The sequence below is a fragment of the Amaranthus tricolor genome, chromosome 17, assembly GCF_026212465.1.
Source record: "Amaranthus tricolor cultivar Red isolate AtriRed21 chromosome 17, ASM2621246v1, whole genome shotgun sequence".
NCBI classification, from domain to species: Eukaryota; Viridiplantae; Streptophyta; class Magnoliopsida; order Caryophyllales; family Amaranthaceae; genus Amaranthus; species Amaranthus tricolor.
Genome location: NC_080063.1, coordinates 17,327,961 through 17,344,980, shown reverse-complemented (window position 1 = coordinate 17,344,980; position 17,020 = coordinate 17,327,961). Strand labels below are relative to the sequence as shown.

General features: G+C 32.0%; 1 protein-coding gene and 1 long non-coding RNA gene across 2 annotated transcripts; one reads left to right on the top strand and one right to left on the bottom strand.

The window, feature by feature from the left end:
- Positions 1-8,408: 8,408 nt before the first annotated feature.
- On the bottom strand, positions 8,409-11,304 carry LOC130804134 (uncharacterized). The gene is made up of 2 exons (XR_009039985.1): positions 10,898-11,304; positions 8,409-9,501 (listed from the first exon to the last, which is right to left on the bottom strand). It is a non-coding gene; the product is annotated as an uncharacterized LOC130804134 (long non-coding RNA).
- Positions 11,305-11,311: 7 nt separating this feature from the next.
- On the top strand, positions 11,312-13,943 carry LOC130804133 (60S acidic ribosomal protein P0-like). The gene is made up of 5 exons (XM_057668470.1): positions 11,312-11,870; positions 11,961-12,029; positions 12,934-13,032; positions 13,125-13,517; positions 13,615-13,943. The coding sequence occupies exons 1-5, from the start codon at positions 11,613-11,615 to the stop codon at positions 13,762-13,764; spliced, it is 969 nt and encodes a 322-aa protein (XP_057524453.1). The 5' UTR covers positions 11,312-11,612; the 3' UTR covers positions 13,765-13,943.
- The last annotated feature ends 3,077 nt before the right edge of the window (positions 13,944-17,020 follow it).

Sequence of the window (17,020 nt, the reverse complement as noted above, 5' to 3'; positions counted from 1 at the left end):
TTTATATATGTCTTAAAAACTATAATTAAAATTTCTCTTTTCTTAAACTGAAATATTCTAAATAAAAAGAATATTAGAGAACCGTAGGAGTAGTTTATAAGATTGAAACCAAACAAGCACGAGAATGATAACTCGTAATGATCGCATATAATATCACATTGTTTTTTCCATATACTTTTCTTGCTATTCTACACCTCATAGTTAAACATACATGCTAAGATAACTCAACTCATAATAAAAGCCTTTAAAAACACTTAAAATTATCCTTTAGTATAATATCAAGAAAAATAAAATATGAAATTATTTAATATCAAGAAAAATAAAATATGAAATTATTTAAAATCGAGTAAATCAATTAAAAAGTTTAATTTTGAAAACATAACTTTCAACAATGATCTTATAGCCTATCATTAATTAACATTTTATAGTCTTATAGAATTATTGAATAAGATTCTTTATTATAAAATTCAATTAAAAAAGGATGAGGATTTGAAGGGTATATGCCTAAAAATGTAGATATGACCCAAGGGCCAAGGGTATAGTGGGTAGAAGCATGAAATGATAAAGGTATTCTCTTAGTGATTGAGCATCACTACTTTTTTACCAAAGGAATATATCAACTTTGCCATCACTCAATTAACAAGAGTTTAGCTTTGTTGTTTAGTGGAAGATATAATGATTAGTAGTAAGTATATTAATATTAATTAGTACTAATTTTAGAATGCAAATAAAGATAGATTTTTTGAGGCTCACATGAATTAGGTTTTGATTTATCTAAGAGGATCCTTGAAATACCCATATTTGTATGTCCCTACAATTAGGTTATATCAAGAATAATTTGCCTACTACAAGTTTCTACATTTTCTTTCATACGCCTAACATTTCAATAGGGTTATGCATCCTTATCAAATACTCTACTTTTGAAATGTTTAATACTTCATTCCTCCATTTTGAAATAACACTATTTAAATTAAGAAGCTTTTACATATTTAACTTACACTACTTAAAAATGCGAGGAAAAATTCAAAATGTTTTTAATACTAATATAACAAAAAGATTTTCAAGCGAGGTGGTCGAACTTTGTTAGGAGCTTATCGTATTTGAGAAATTATATTACGCGATGGCAACACCACTTAATATTGTCACTTGTAGAGTCAAAATAATTGATAAGCCAAATATTTTAAAGATACTATGTTTTTACAAACTTTTCTTCTCCTACCAATAGCTCAACCCCTATATTGAAAAATTTATAATTAGATACCAACTTAAATTTTTTAGATTGTGATTGGAAAATTTATTTGGATCCACCTTTTTTAAGACAAAATTGTTTTGGGATGTTTGATAGATAGTAATTTATTGAAAAATTTTAGCTTATTATTGCACAAATAAATGACTAGGTGATCAAACTATCTAATGCTAATACTTGGTGAAGTAATTGACTAAAAAAACTAATTATAAGCTGTTTTTAAACAAAGTACTCATTACAACGTGATCAAAATTAAAATGTCAAACCTATTGATAAAACATTTGCTTATCAAATCTACTACTCCAATCAACTATGAGTCATCACCTATAAGCCGCTTGCCAAACACTCATTTAGTTTTTTTTTAAATCGTTCACATTCAAAAAAAAAGCTAAAAAAAAACAAAGACAATATTTATTAATGATAACTTAATAAATTTAATTTTTGGAGTATATTTAAAAAAAGAAAAAACAGTTGAATGAGTAATGAATACACACCAAACAAAGAGCACAATACCACGGCAAATTTGATGATGATGATGATATTTATAATGCAGGCATTCCTCATACGCAGGGACCATTTTTAATGATTAGAAATATATAAATATTAAAAAAAGGCACTTTAATTTTAGATCAACTTCTTGGGGGTCTATATCATCTAATCTTCTTCTTAAATACAGGAAGAAGATAAATATTGTCTTCCTTTTTTCATAGTTTTAAATAGTAGAAGTATCTAAAGAGATCATTAAGGTACTATTACTATATTACAATTTTAAGGAATGATTAGTTGGTATTATATTGTAAAATTACAATACTATTTTATTCTAAAATGATACCACTAAAGCACCAATTTATAAATATTATTACATGTATTGAATATATAATATATTTATTTAATTTACAATAATGTAAAAGTTAACTTATTTTCATCTCTTTTTAAAATTTATTGTTTATTTTGTTTTTAAAGTTAGCCCTTTTTTTTAGCGTAACATTTACACTATTCCTTGAGTAAATCCTTTTTAAAAATATATATAATATATATCGGTGTTTTGGGAGTTTAAACTCTAAATCCGCCCCAAATAACTAAATCTGAAAGCAAAAGTAAAAAATGTAGAGAGAGGAAATTACTTACTAAAAGCATGGGAGTTGAAGAATAGTAAAAAGTTCAAGAATTGATTTTGGTACTACACATGACGCACTCCTTTAAGGTCATAAGTATAAACAAATTTTGAATAATTTTTATAGATAACCAACTTGATTAAACAAATTTAGATAGATCAAATAAAAATTGTATAAGCATTTAAAAAGTTAAGCAAGAATAAGCGTCAATCGACTGACTAAAAGATCCACCATTCATATTATTATAAAAGATCAACAAATGTTCAACCTATTAACACTTCTTTTAGATAGATTTCACTTGAATGATTTTTCATTAATTTTTTTATTTTGGATTATTTCTATACAGAGGTAAGACGAGAGTAAAAATAAATTTTCTTTTAGGTGGTAAGAATAAAACATGTGTCTTAAATAAAAGCCAAATAATAATATTGCTACTTCTTCTCCCTTATTCTCACGAGACTAAAACATTGAAACATTTAGCTAATTTCAGTTTGACAAGTAACACAATTTAAACTGTTAAAATATTTTAATGGTTAAAGACAGTTAAAAAGTAAGTTTTGATAAGGATGTAAAAATCACTTATAGTCAATAGAAATTAGGTATTGTTTTACATAGCTAATTTTATTTTTTAAAAATAAATGCTTTTGTATTTAGATAAGAATTAAACAGTGCAACTAAATTACTATGAGTAAAATGAAATATTTTGATTTTTATGATGAAAATGTAAATAAAGATAAATTTAGATAAAAAAATTGTATAAACATATATATCAAGATAATACAATGAGTACGTGTCTAAATATAGCATCATTACATCTTTAATGTGTCAAATATTTGTGAGAATCGTAACAAAATTAATAAAAATAGTATATTTGAGAACTGAATTTTATCTCGGTCGAACTATATATCGATTTCTCTATATACCAATTTCTCCAGAGTTAGGTTCTCGATATCTCTTTCTCTGCCCTTTTCTTCTTTCACCTACTAGTATATGTAATTAAAAAAATTAGAATATCCTAAACTTGTCACAAGATTTGATAAATCTTGAAAATGCACTTCCATGGCAATTGGCAAACCATAATGCGCCAAGAAAAGCCAATGAAATGACGGCTAAAACCAAAACACATGAACCAACATTTCATCCTTCATAAGTCCAATCGGAGCACTACTATTCCATCTTTAATCACCATCCTACCTCTCTTTACTTTACTTACAGTAGTTGAAAATCTTTTTGAATGGATAGTTAACTATCCATTTTTCTAATCTTTTGAATTTGTTATGGCAAATTATAACACATGAATAGAGGATATTTGACTCACTATATGAGGAAATGAAGACCTTGCATACAGCCATGACCTATAAATTCATCTATGTGTGGGCCCTTTTATTGTAAATAATTGTAATTTAGTTTAGAACAAATAAATTTAGACAAGTAAAAATCAAGTAAAACAAACAATGTCAAGAAATTTATAAAGAATACGTTAAGTTTAAATTAATATATTTAGAGAATTTTTTGTTGGATAATTTAGAGTATAAAAGGTATAAAAGTTGAAGTATAATTATAAGTGTTAATTATACTAAGGTTTAATTTTATGAAAATTATTGGCAATTATTATGAAAATAGTAGGGCCAAGGAAATGAAAAAAATAGTAATTTTATAATTAAGGAGAAGAGGCTTGAAAACCGTGTCCAAAAAGAATAAGAAAATACAACTTTATTTAAAGTTACGACAGTTTCTTAAGGTTGGAATATTTAGTGGGTTTATTCTAGGCATATTTATAGGGTTGAAGCTAATTTTTAGCTAGATTAATTTCAACTTGCTATTTTCTTGGGATTTTTAATCATGAAAAGCTACGGTTAGGTTATTAATTTTAAATCTAAAATTAATTTTCTATTTTATTTCCTAAAAAATAGAAAATTGAGTAAATCATGGAGTCATGGGCAGTTAATTCTACCATTATATATATAGATTCAATATCTCTTATGTGAGATATGCTATAATTAATAAGTGTAATTTCTTAATTATTTTAAGTTATTGCAATATTATTCCACTCAACCTCTCCAAGTTAAATTCTCTACAAGTTATTAAGCGTGAAGGAATTCGATCACTTCTTTTCATTCTATTTCTAAGTTTGTTCAATATAATCTCTAATACTTCACAAAGATTAATTATATAGTACTTATAATTAATTGCAAACCGTTGTACCTCAAAAGTGTATTCTAGGTTTAAGCCTAAGCACTAAGGAGACGGAATAACGCTTTTAGGAAAACTAGATAGTGCCTCGGTTTTGTATCAAGTTTCCGTAGACAGTATTGTCTTAAAGTATCTTCGATTTTAAGGTTATTTATTTATTTTAAGTTAATTAAATTCGTTGTAATTTCAATTCCTAAATATTTGTATTAGGTTGCAAAGACTTGTAATCTCATAATGGTGCTTGTAATCTTTTCAAGTTTTATTCACATAAAATATATAACAATCTAAAAACGTTACTTTAGATTTTACATTTTTTTAAAAGGACTATATTCAAACAATAAACTTAAACAACATAAAATAATGTCTTATAAAATTAACATAGGTTGAGGAAAATTTAACATCAGAGTTAATATAGTCGTATTTTCTACCACAACTAAGCTCATAATTGGATTTAGAAACCATGCATAAGGGTTGAGGTTTGATTGGACCCAATTTGGTTTCAAATATCATGTGTATATGCTTGCCACACTTTGACTTAATCTTGCCCTTGATAAACTAATAACTTGTAGAACATGACAATAAACTAAACAATCTACTAATAGGATGAATTTTGAGTTATTGCTAGTCAAATAATTTAAAAATACTTTTAGTAGAGAAATTTACTTTCAAGCTAAAACAACTAACATGTGAATGTTGTTCTATTAGCTAATCCAACCCTTTGTCTAATTAACAACAAAACAATTGATTGCTATTAGTCAAACAAGTTAACTAATTGTCCTACACAATAATCATAGTTTTGTAAATTTTTAATTTTATTTGGTTAAAATTATTATTTACTTGCTAATTGTTATCTTTGATATAAATATTATAACTCTTTAATAATAAATCATGTATTATTAAAAAAGATTCAAATAAATAACTAATCGAGTATCATTTGTCAAACCACTTCAAATAAATTTCACTCTAATAAACATTTATTAGTTACTTGCATCAAGTTGCATCAAAAGAATAGAAACATCAAAATGTATGTTGGTTAATTTTTGTATTCATTTATGGGAAAGATGAACAACGCCCATTTCTAAAATGATATTGTTGCTTTTGTGTCTCATAATCCAATCTCATGGGAATGATAGATGGTGTACTTAAGGTGTGGAAGAAGGAGAGAAAGTATAGGCATTGTTTAAAGAAACGAAAAAAAATAAGTGGTTGCAGCCAATAAGTCCTCCGATAATGATCGTGAGTTCAAAAGCATTCTATTGCTTGTGCTACAATGAGCACTCATTGCGTTCTTTTGAGCACACCTATGATCTGTTTTTATTACTTATAACATTAAATAATTACTTAAAATCTTAAAATGACTAATTACGAAAATAAACTAAGCATATGAATCTATCTCATGGTGAGACGTTTTCATACAAAACGAGCTGATAAATTTGTAACGTTATGCAGATTAAAACGAAAATTTTATAGGATTTTATGGCAACAAACAATGAGCTCAAGTTTCCATTCGTAATCATTCATTGATGACTATAATGTCTGTTTAGTGCATAAAATGTGTTCAGCCATTGTCTAGTCAAGTGCTAAAATATGGTTGGATTTACAAAAGAGAAACTCGACATTCAGCCAAAAGTTATCTTTCAATTTTGACTTCTTTTTATTTCAATTTCTTTTCCACTTCCTTTGGCTTTTTTCCCATGCACTTATAGAATGATATTGTAATCTAAACAGTATACAGTTATAACAGTTATCAGCACTAACAGTCAATCTGTTATACTACAGCATTCACTAACCTTTATGAACTTTCGTCCGACGACTGGCCCAATATGTGTTTATTAGTGTTGCAATAATGAAGAAGGTAACGAAGAAACCAGGTCAGAACTGTACTTAAAAAGTGGTATCTGTAGAGTAATTATAATCAGAGACACGATCAAAAAGGGTGAACGTTTGTGTCGAAGATAATTGAAACTGGGTGTTTCAGATCTATATTTACCCGCGTCTCATCAGTCATGACAAAGCTCACACTGTTTACAGGAACAAAATCAGCTTCTGGGCAAAGTTAACTTGAATACTATTACACATTTCTGCAGATTTTTTGTGGACTTCTAAGTATACAGTTGTCCAAATGTAGCCATACTGCTCCTACCAATGCGAAGATGACGCGCTCGTGAGACGAGGTCTGTACACCTAGTGTGCACGGCCCCCTCCCTTCAAGCAAGAGCTGATCAGCCTACAGTCCTGACCTAGCCCTAATTCTGGGATGCTCACCCTAGCCAATGGGCTGTGTCAAATTTTATCACCATTACTACAGATGCAGGCATGCATCTAATAGAAGTAGACAGATGGTGAATTTGGGAGGCGGGACACGAGAGAAATGCTCGCGTCCAGTGGCTCTCACGAACACCAGTAAGAGCACCATTCTCGGAATAACCTGCGCGTATTGAGTGTTTTGTGCCAAGCTTTGTTGGGTAAAATGACAGCTTTTAATTGCAATGCTTAGCCTATAGGACATAGCCAACTATCTCTATGAGCATTAATAATGGTATTAACTTTCAAGAGCTACAGCACAATGCAAAAGCCTTACTCCTAAAAGATTGAGATCAGCTAAATAAATGAATGAACCAAAAATCCATCACATAAAAACGCCTGTTGTAACAATCTCTAGGGACAAAAGAGACTTTCAAACAGAATTAGTCCTCACTGTTCAATGTTAGAGGGTAAATCGAGTACATTCTTCCATGCTTGAAGAGTAATACTCCACTAACAACATAGGAGTGCTTAGTATCCAATTTCATATGGCAAGCAAGGACAGAAAATTAGCACTCATTGCTTATATAATAATCAATAGTCTATTTCATAAATCTATAATCTAAGAAAAAGCAGCAGTAAAAATACCCAAATTGATATTCATGATTTTCATCTCCTTTCTCAATTTCTATTCCTCTTAACCACCAACAGGCAACAGCGCAACAACTTTTCAATTCATATATCACTCCTCCGTCCCAAAGAATTAACTTTATTTTCCTTTTAAGTCTGTTTAATTGAATTTACATTATATTTATTTTTTATCACGACCCATATTAATTCTTTTATTCCCATCCATAAATTTAATAAAATTTTCATATCATTTACACATTTTTTCCACTATCTTATAAAATATACTTTTTTTTATCATTTTTACTCATATTTCTTTATTTTCAAACTACTTGTCCTTGAGGCTATTTTCAACAGAGAGTATTTGACAAAGATATGAGCATCAAATTCCACTCGTAATCATTCCAACAAAGTTTGGTAGCACTGCCACTGAAGACATTTGCATTACATAGCAGACATGATATAGAGGAAACATGATAAAGCATTTCGTCTCGTGGTGCACATTAACATTTTAGGCACATCAGATTACAGATTTGATTAAATGATGTGATGTTCGTGTTATCAAATCAAGTTTACATGCCCACAAAATTGTCAAAGAAAGCAACTTATTTCCTACCAGTCAGAAGGAAGTAACAGATTTTTCGATTTAAGAAACAATTAGATATAGAAGTCTCAGTGGCAAAACAATTTATTTATTTGTTTTTGTAGTATATTTTTCTTTTCCCAAACTTTTGGACACCATCTTCGCAGAATCTGGTGAGAAATAAAGCTACCATGACGTGAGGATGACTTACACTAACTTGAATTTTACCTATGAGAGTCCTCGAAATTATTTATAATAATTATACGAACACAAAAAAATGGAGGGGCCATGACATGTTATGCTCAAGATTTTCAACACTTTTGCAGTTTTTTAATGAGAAATTCAAGATAAATTACATTTTATGGTTTACATAGGTCCGATATGATGGCAACATGGGATCCCGCTCTAGCTTCCTCGTTCAAATATCATTATTCAATCATTTATTTTTGTTTATATGACACAATTATATATACATCCTTACATATACCAGAAGGTTGGCATTTATAAAAAAATGTACAAAGAATTCCCTTCTTCTGGATCAACAAACCTATAGGAACAAATGGATAGTTATGTTGGAGTTTGGTGTGACTTTGAGTGCACCAAATGGAGTGTGAAGAGGTTGATGGTGTATGTATGTGCATATGTGTGTGTATGATGATGAGAGAGGTGGTTTGATGGGCTGCTCGACCATGATGACAATCTGCTTGATCGAATCATGTGGCTCGACCAAGTCAGTAGCTTTCTGGACTGCTGCTCGACCAAGATGCAAAGCCGCTCGACCTCCCCTGATTTGGCTCGACCGGGTCGAGCGAGAAGCAGCATGCCACTATTTCTTTGATAAATACTGCGGCTAATCATTAGGGCTAGGCCCTTTCCTCATTTACTTCCATATGTACACATGTATAAATAGAAGTCCCTACACACATTCCCATGTTGATTCTAACCCTAAGCTAAACACAAACTCTTCTTTTCTCTACTCTTCTTCTCCAAGTGTAATATTCTCCATTGTATGAGTTCTTGAGAACTCCATTAGTTCTTCACATAATACAAGCAAGCTAACCACCACCGAGGACGTAGCCCACATTGGGTGAACCTCGTAAATTTTGTGTTTTTTGTTTATTGCATTATTTCTCATTGCTTTTCATTGCTAGTTTATTGAAGTGCTTGTTTTATTGCATAGAACACTTCTACCATTGTTTTTGGGTGTTAGGGATAAAGTTTGAACCTTTAGACCCTAGTGTGCTAGATATTTCAAGTTATGGTTTGCAATAAGGTTATTATTACAGTCAAGAGACCAATTACCTAATAGCTCCCCCTGATGTGCCACCATTTTACCGAGATGCATAAGCTCCCACTTTTTTTGAGATTGTAGATTCTACATTCTATAGAGCCGTGGCACGATTTAGTGAGTAATTGTCTTGCTGAAGAGGAACCTGCAGCAGCATAAACATTTTCATGTTGTTTGATGATAATTCTCAGTACCCATCTTCTGCCTGCCATAGCAAGATCCAGTTACAACTAGTTAATCTTTACCATTACAGAATTCCTCTAAAGCAATACACAAAACTAGCACAGCTAATCGATAATAATCAACTAGGATGAATGCAGAATCAGGAATGAACATACACATATATAGGGCTGGGGATTTGAACTCATTAGAAACCTAAGCAAATTATGAGAGGTTACATATCAGATGTACACACAAGTCACAACGCAATCTTATCCTTGTGATAAAAAGATGTTCATGATTGGAATTTGAAAGTAAACATCATTGGCAACTATACATAAATAAGAAGTGCATGTGATTGAGCGGACATTTTACTATAGTCCTCTATAATTTGAAATCAAAGAACTATAGATCTTTAAACCCATTGAGAATAAACACAAGTCAGCCTTCAACAAAACTACTAATTTTCTATATAGAAGTATAGTATAAGGATCCAAAAACTGGCCTGAAGCTCCCCTTTTCTTTGTGCTCAATATAACCAACCCACCATACAAGATATCTATATATGAAAGTATGTAAGTTCAGGGGTTGATGGTTTGATTAAGCTGATGTTGATGATTTGTAGACTGAAAAAGAGAAGAGAAGATCAGAAGAAAGAAAGAAAGAAAGAGAGGAAAGAAGGCGAAGATTCAACTCATTCAAGAGTGTTTAAAAGAGAGCCAATATGCATTATTGCTAAACTCCGCTTTTCGACTGTCAGTACAAACCTTAGATTGCATACAATCCCTTTAATTTATTCTGATTCTTTACTAATTTTAGCATGACTTACTTCTGACACCATTTCTGATATTCCCTTTCCAATATCATGATGATGAGTTGCTCTAGGCTCAATCATCACCACATCATAACATACAATGGTTCCCACAAACTCCATGGTTTTGGACCTTAAAGACCAATAACCAAATTATGAGAGGTCTCAGCAGCAACAAGGATGTGACCTGTTTTCGCATTTGGTTTTTTGATTAAAAAAACACGGTTTTAGAAGCATATCTGTCTATTTTTCACACAAAGGAAGTAGCAATCAGATACTCTATACTAATTTGCTAATTGAGTACCTAATCTCCTCCATAATCGCAATGCCAAATATACATTATCCCATAAATTCCATTACAATATCAACAATAATGCCCTAGAAACACTTAAGACGAAAATCTTGCATTTCTCAAGAACAAACAATCAAATTCCACAACTTCTTCACTAAAAACCAGCCATTACTACAATAAACAAATTCTATCGAATCTAAAAAAGGATTTAAATTGGGGTATAGAACGAAAAATTAGGTCGTTCAAGAGAATATACATGATGAGGGTGGACGATTTTCCGATTAGCCTCATGGAGACCTAAATCAATTTGGAATGCCTTCTTATTGAATTCAAATTTACCTTCCGATGATGACATTTGCTCCGGCACTTTATTACCGTAAATGGAAGAATCCCGATTAAATTGATAGCTGAGATTCCTCCGATTTCCTTCTAGGTTTCATTATACGATCGGAATTCTGATATTCGATCTCTATATGATGAAATACTAGCAGCAGCCATTGAAAAGAAAGAGCAGAAGATTGTGAGAATTAGGGAAGAAAGAATTGATTTGTGGAAGCGTGGAAAATGGAAATGAAAGAGGGAACAACAGTTTTAGCAGTTAAAAATGGAAGTTGGAATTTCTTGAAGGCCGAATCAGCCCCATCCACTAAATCAACCCAACAATAAGCCCAATCATAAGCCCAAAAAAGCCCAATCAAAAATCCAGCAATAAGCCCACCACTTTACAACCATCAGATCAAATCCATCATCATCCTAAAACCGTCCGATCTAGGGCAAATCTCACTGTCTCTCCTCAAAAAATTCCAACCTATAAAAACCTTCTCAATATACATCTTCCAAGCAACAAAACCACAAACTAGGGTTTACTACCGGTAGATTTCCTTTCCTTAAACCTAAATTAATCCCGGAGGTTAAAGTGACAGCTCCGTCGCCGTCCGCCTTGACAAAGCATTTCTCGGAGCTTTCGTCTTGGCCCTCAATTTTGTTCTTGTACTAAATCGAAATCCATAATTTATCGATTTTCTCAGGAATTTGATCTTTTCAATCTTCAACAATGGCAGTGAAACCATCGAAAGCTGATAAGAAATTGGCATATGATGCAAAGTTATGCCAACTTTTGGATGAGTATAGTCAGGTTTTGGTTGCTTCAGCCGATAATGTGGGTTCGAATCAGTTACAGGCTATTAGAAAGGGTTTAAGAGGTGATTCGATTGTTCTAATGGGAAAGAATACTATGATGAAGAGATCTATTAGACTTCATGCCGAGAGAACTGGCAATGAGAATTTGCGTAAACTTGAGCAGTTGTTGGTGGTATGTTATGTTTTCTTCTGTTTTTAATTTAATTTGATTGCTTTTTTGGGATTTTTGATTGATGAGTTATGGTTATCTTTTGATGTTTAGGGAAATGTTGGGTTGATCTTTACTAAGGGTGATTTGAAGGAAGTTAGGGAGGAGATTTCTAAATACAAGGTATGTTTTTTTGCTTTGATTAGTGGTAAAAATGTTACTCTTATTATTTAATTTTTTTCCATTATTTTGAATGAATTGGAGTTAATTGATTATAGAATATTGGATTTTCCATTTCTATTGATTGGTATATGCTTGTTGAAATCTGTTGCTGGTGATTTTTGTGAAGATTTGAATGGCTATTTTCAAATTTGGTATTTCAATTTTAACATTTTTGTTTAGGTGATCTTGATTAATACTTGCACAAATGTGTGTTGTGTAGTTAATTTTTCTGCATAGGCTATGTGAAATTATGGTCTATATGTGAAATAGACTTAATGGCTTTGCTGATAGGTGGGTCTGATATTGAACTTAGTTAAACAAACACTATTACATCCTTAAATCTCTATAATTTAGGAAGTAAATGAGGATCTTTCATCCCTTCTGAATGCTTGCAGTTAGCTTATTAGCTTATGCTTTATTTATATTTTAGTCTCACTTTTTTATATGTTCAGTTTCACCAAAAATGCTAATGTTCAGGGACAAGGGGAATAGTGCTTTATGTTTGAAATAATGGGTCTTTGTAGAAGCCTAGTAATTCTTAGGTCTTAAGGGTGATGAATGGTGATTTAAGCTGTTTGACTTTACCAAACAAAGGAAACATCTCTTGTAGATATGCGATTATGGAACTAGGGATACTATGGAAGACTCGTTCTTTTCATGTCTTGGATATATTGAGATCAGACAGCTTTCCCTCTACTTGCTAAGTTTTGAACTTACCAAACACGGTCTTGATTTTGTTGATGTCGATGTTATGCTGTTACACTGTTACATTTAGTAGCTTGTAATCTCATGTGCCAAAGTTCTTTCTTAGATTATTTTGATTGCACCAATTGATGTCATCGTCTCACCTGTACATTTTGAATAGGTCGGAGCTCCTGCCCGTGTTGGTTTGATTGCACCAATTGATGTCGTCGTCCCACCTGGTAACACTGGTCTTGACCCCTCCCAGACATCTTTCTTCCAGGTTTGCACCTCTGATCTGAAGTCTGATTTGTATGGTACATTGGTCTCTTCTGTGCGTCTTCTTATTGCTTAACATTTTTTATGCCCCTTCAGGTGCTCAACATCCCCACCAAGATTAACAAGGGTACTGTCGAAATTATCACTCCTGTAGAGCTTATCAAAAAGGGTGACAAGGTGGGTTCCTCTGAGGCTGCTCTGCTGGCTAAGCTTGGAATCAGGCCCTTCTCATATGGTCTCAACATTGAGTCGGTATACGATGATGGGTCTGTCTTTAGCCCTGAAGTACTTGACCTCACTGAGGATGATCTTCTTGAGAAGTTCGCTACTGGTGTTTCAATGGCCACTGCTCTTGCCCTTTCCATCTCTTACCCGACTCTTGCTGCTGCTCTTCACATGTTCCTCAACGGATACAAGAATGTTCTTGCTGTTGCTGTCGCTACCGACTATGACTTCCCTCAGGCCGAGAAGGTCAAGGAGTACCTCAAGGTATGCATTTGTTTGTATATAGAGAAAAATGTGTGTTGACATGTATATTTCTACATGGTTTTTGACCCCCCTTCTGTTTGGTCTTGTGGTGATGCAGGATCCTAGCAAGTTTGCTGTTGCGGCTGCTCCAGCTGCCGGTGCTGCTAGTGGTGGTTCTGGTGGTGCTGCAGCTGCTCCTGTTGAAGAGAAGAAGGACGAGCCTGCTGAGGAATCAGATGATGATATGGGTTTCAGTCTCTTTGATTAAGATTTACCATTATTATTTATCAAGACTTATTAGGATACCTCTTTTTGAGGCTCTATGTTACATGATGATGACATCTTTCAGACTTCAAGCTTTCAAGCTTTGTTTCAGATTCCTATTCTAGTTACATTTAGTTGGATGAAATCATGTTCAATATTTTTATACTGATTATGCTTCAGACATCCCATTGCATAATTAGCTGTCCTCAGAATTTGAGTCACTCTCCCGAAAAACTTCTTCCCGATTTTGAATTCATTTGAATATTTGACAAATCAAAAAGCTGTGTCAGGAATTCACGAGTTTTGACGTCTATTGCTCCCGAAAAAGATAGTAGTTCCCGGAACAACCTAAGTAATTAAGGTGCGGAACGAAGGTTGGCACTTCAGACTTAAATTAATGTTTACTCTGGGCTAGTCGCCCGCTGGCTTTTTGGGCTCGCAAGTCTTGTATGAGAACGTGTCACTGGGAGATGGGTCTAAGTAGTCCAAAAAATTAAACTAATGTAATTTTAGAGACAAAATTAATAAAACTGAAAAGACAATCAATACTCTTAACTTTTGGGTCAGTTCATATTAACTCGTCTCACGATAAGACAGTTTTAATAAAGAATTTGTCTTTCGAGCCTGCCTTTTTTCTGTTTAACAAGCTACCTTTGAAGTGAGGGCTCTTGTTACATTCGGAATATTGGTTGTTTGTTTAGTAAGTTTTGTATCGAAGAATTGATGCAACTATTGGTGTCCTTTATTTTCAAATGAAATACTAAATTGATGATTATGATTATGTTGGTGTCCTTTTTTTATGTATTTTCGGGCCTCATTGCTGATTGCTTATATTGTTGCTTAAACATTACTAAAAGATGCATAACAGGCCGTTAAATGGAGATCCACATTTCACTTTGGAATGGCTTTTGTAACTGTATAATCTGTATATGAAGTTTTTGATATTGATAGAAAGCAATGTGAAATAAGATCCAAATTATTATGAAAAATACAACATATAAAAATACGAATATTTCATTTGGTAATCGATATTAAATAGTGAGAACTATTATAAAAATGTAATTTTTGGTGAAAACATCTCTTAATAAGTCAAATAAACAGGCCATTAAAGCATTGAGATGGAATAAGAGTTTAAACGTAAGTATTGTTTTTTGTCTGTCTCTTTGAAATCAATACATACATCACATTACAAAGCACTAATTTTAGTTTTCGTTCCACAAAAATATAAAGAAAAATAAAAGTGTCAAAGCAACACATTAAATATTGTCTATATAGGTTCATTCAATTCGCAAGGATTTCTCTTCTGACTCTCAAGTCATAGATTTAAATCAAGTGGTTGAGGGGATTTGGCATACTTCTTGTGACGGTATTGTATATACTAGCGGCCCGTTTGGTAGGTAGTAATAAATGATGGTAATGAGAATGAAAAACTAGTGTAGTTTTAGTTGAAAAATATCTTGGTTACCTTGATGGCTATAGTTGTTTAACTTCGATCATCTCATTTTCTTCATAAAATTCATTCCAATGCATTACCATTGGAAGATGTGGTATTAGATGGTAATGAAAATTTGTAAACAAAACTTTTTTTTGTGATCAAAGTTTCATTACCATGGGAATGATATGGAACTTTTGATGAAATTTTATACCATAAATCATTACCATTACCACCATTTAGTACCATAACCAAACGGAACGTAATAATTTTGTTAGGCTTATATGTTCTTAGCCCACTTATCTAATCTTAAAAGTTTGTATACCGGTGATAAAATGAAAAGACATATTATGATGAAAAAGTAAGGAAAATATCTTAATAATATATAAGACTAAGATAAGGATGAAGATTAGCAGTTTATTACTATTTTTTCTAATTTTTTTTTAATTTATTATAACTATTCTTGTGAGAAATCGTTTTTTAATGAGACAATTTAAAATAAAGATTCTATATTCTCATACTATGTATTAGTTAAGGTATATAACCTATGTATAAGCAGCGCCTCTCGGTGAAATCCTCCAAACCAATAATTTATGTATTTATAATCATTATAAAAATAAGTATTTCTATACTTGTAATTGTTTTTGGATTGACATTAGATTTTCAAATCATCCTATAGATTGTAGAATATAGCCCACCAAGATTCTACTAAGATTTGAAATCTTAATCATCTTTATTCAAAAGGTTGACCTTTCATTGATGAGAAACCTAAGCGTCAACCATAACAAAGTGTGTTTGACTCGCTGACATGATGTTTTTGGCAATTGGCCCAACGATTTGGCCGCAAGATTAAATCGCTTTGAGTTTAGTACTAAAAAAACATATTGGTAACAAATTAAAAATAATAAATATTTTACACAAATTATTGTGAGAGACGATCTCAGTAACACTCCGGCCCAACGAACCATTGGTGACTACTCATGGAAACTGTAGACTAGCCCTACAAATCAACACAAGTCTTTCCAGCGCACTTTGGCCTTATTTATGCGCACTCAAAAAAAACTTCCCAGGAGGTCACTAATCCTAAAATTGCTCTCCAACAAGTATGCTTAACTGTGAAGTTCTTCGCAAATGGACTCCCTAGAAAAAGAAGATGCACTTTATTTTATGAGTAGTCAATTAATAACAAATTAAAGAGGAAATAAAAATGTGGGCTTTTGTTTTGAGTTCGAGCCCAATTAATAACAAATTAAAAAAAAATAAGAATGTGAATTTTTAATTTTGTGTTTATCTCTTTGAGAGATGGTTTCTCAGAAGAGTAACTGACTACTTAGTTTTCTAAAAAGTATTTTAATTGGTCTATATCAGTTATCACCCATAAAGTTATCCATAGTTTTGGTTGATTAATGCAACTTGTGAGTGTGTATTTAGATATCCGCCTCTCAAGGAGTTAGGTTTATCACCTCACTTAGTTGCGTTCAATCTTAAATATGAACCTCGTAGAGGTTATCTATAACTTTGACTAGTTGATGAGATTGTGAATAAGTGCCCCTAGAAAAGTTTACCCTAAGATCTATTCGGTAATGACAATAATGTGACATCTAAACATTTTGTGTACCGTTAAAACTAAAATATTACGTAAATTTATGTGAGAGCTTTTGAAAAAAAAATTTATAATTTTAATGAGGCGAAGACAATATTTCTTAATATATTTTTCCAATCTAAATAAGTATTTAACAAAATTTTACGTTATGTGAAATGAGTCAGAGAGTACATAATAACTTCTAAGGGATACAACTATACAAGTAAACATTTCTTCATTCTTAGA

What these genes read in the sequence shown, in the direction of transcription:
- LOC130804133 (XM_057668470.1), top strand. Translation starts at nt 11,613, where the DNA reads ATGGCAGTGAAACCATCGAAAGCTGATAAGAAATTGGCATATGATGCA. An exon ending in AGGAGATTTCTAAATACAAG is followed by an intron (nt 12,030 to 12,933) that starts GTATGTTTTTTT and finishes CATTTTGAATAG; the next exon opens with GTCGGAGCTCCTGCCCGTGT. An exon ending in CCCAGACATCTTTCTTCCAG is followed by an intron (nt 13,033 to 13,124) that starts GTTTGCACCTCT and finishes ATGCCCCTTCAG; the next exon opens with GTGCTCAACATCCCCACCAA.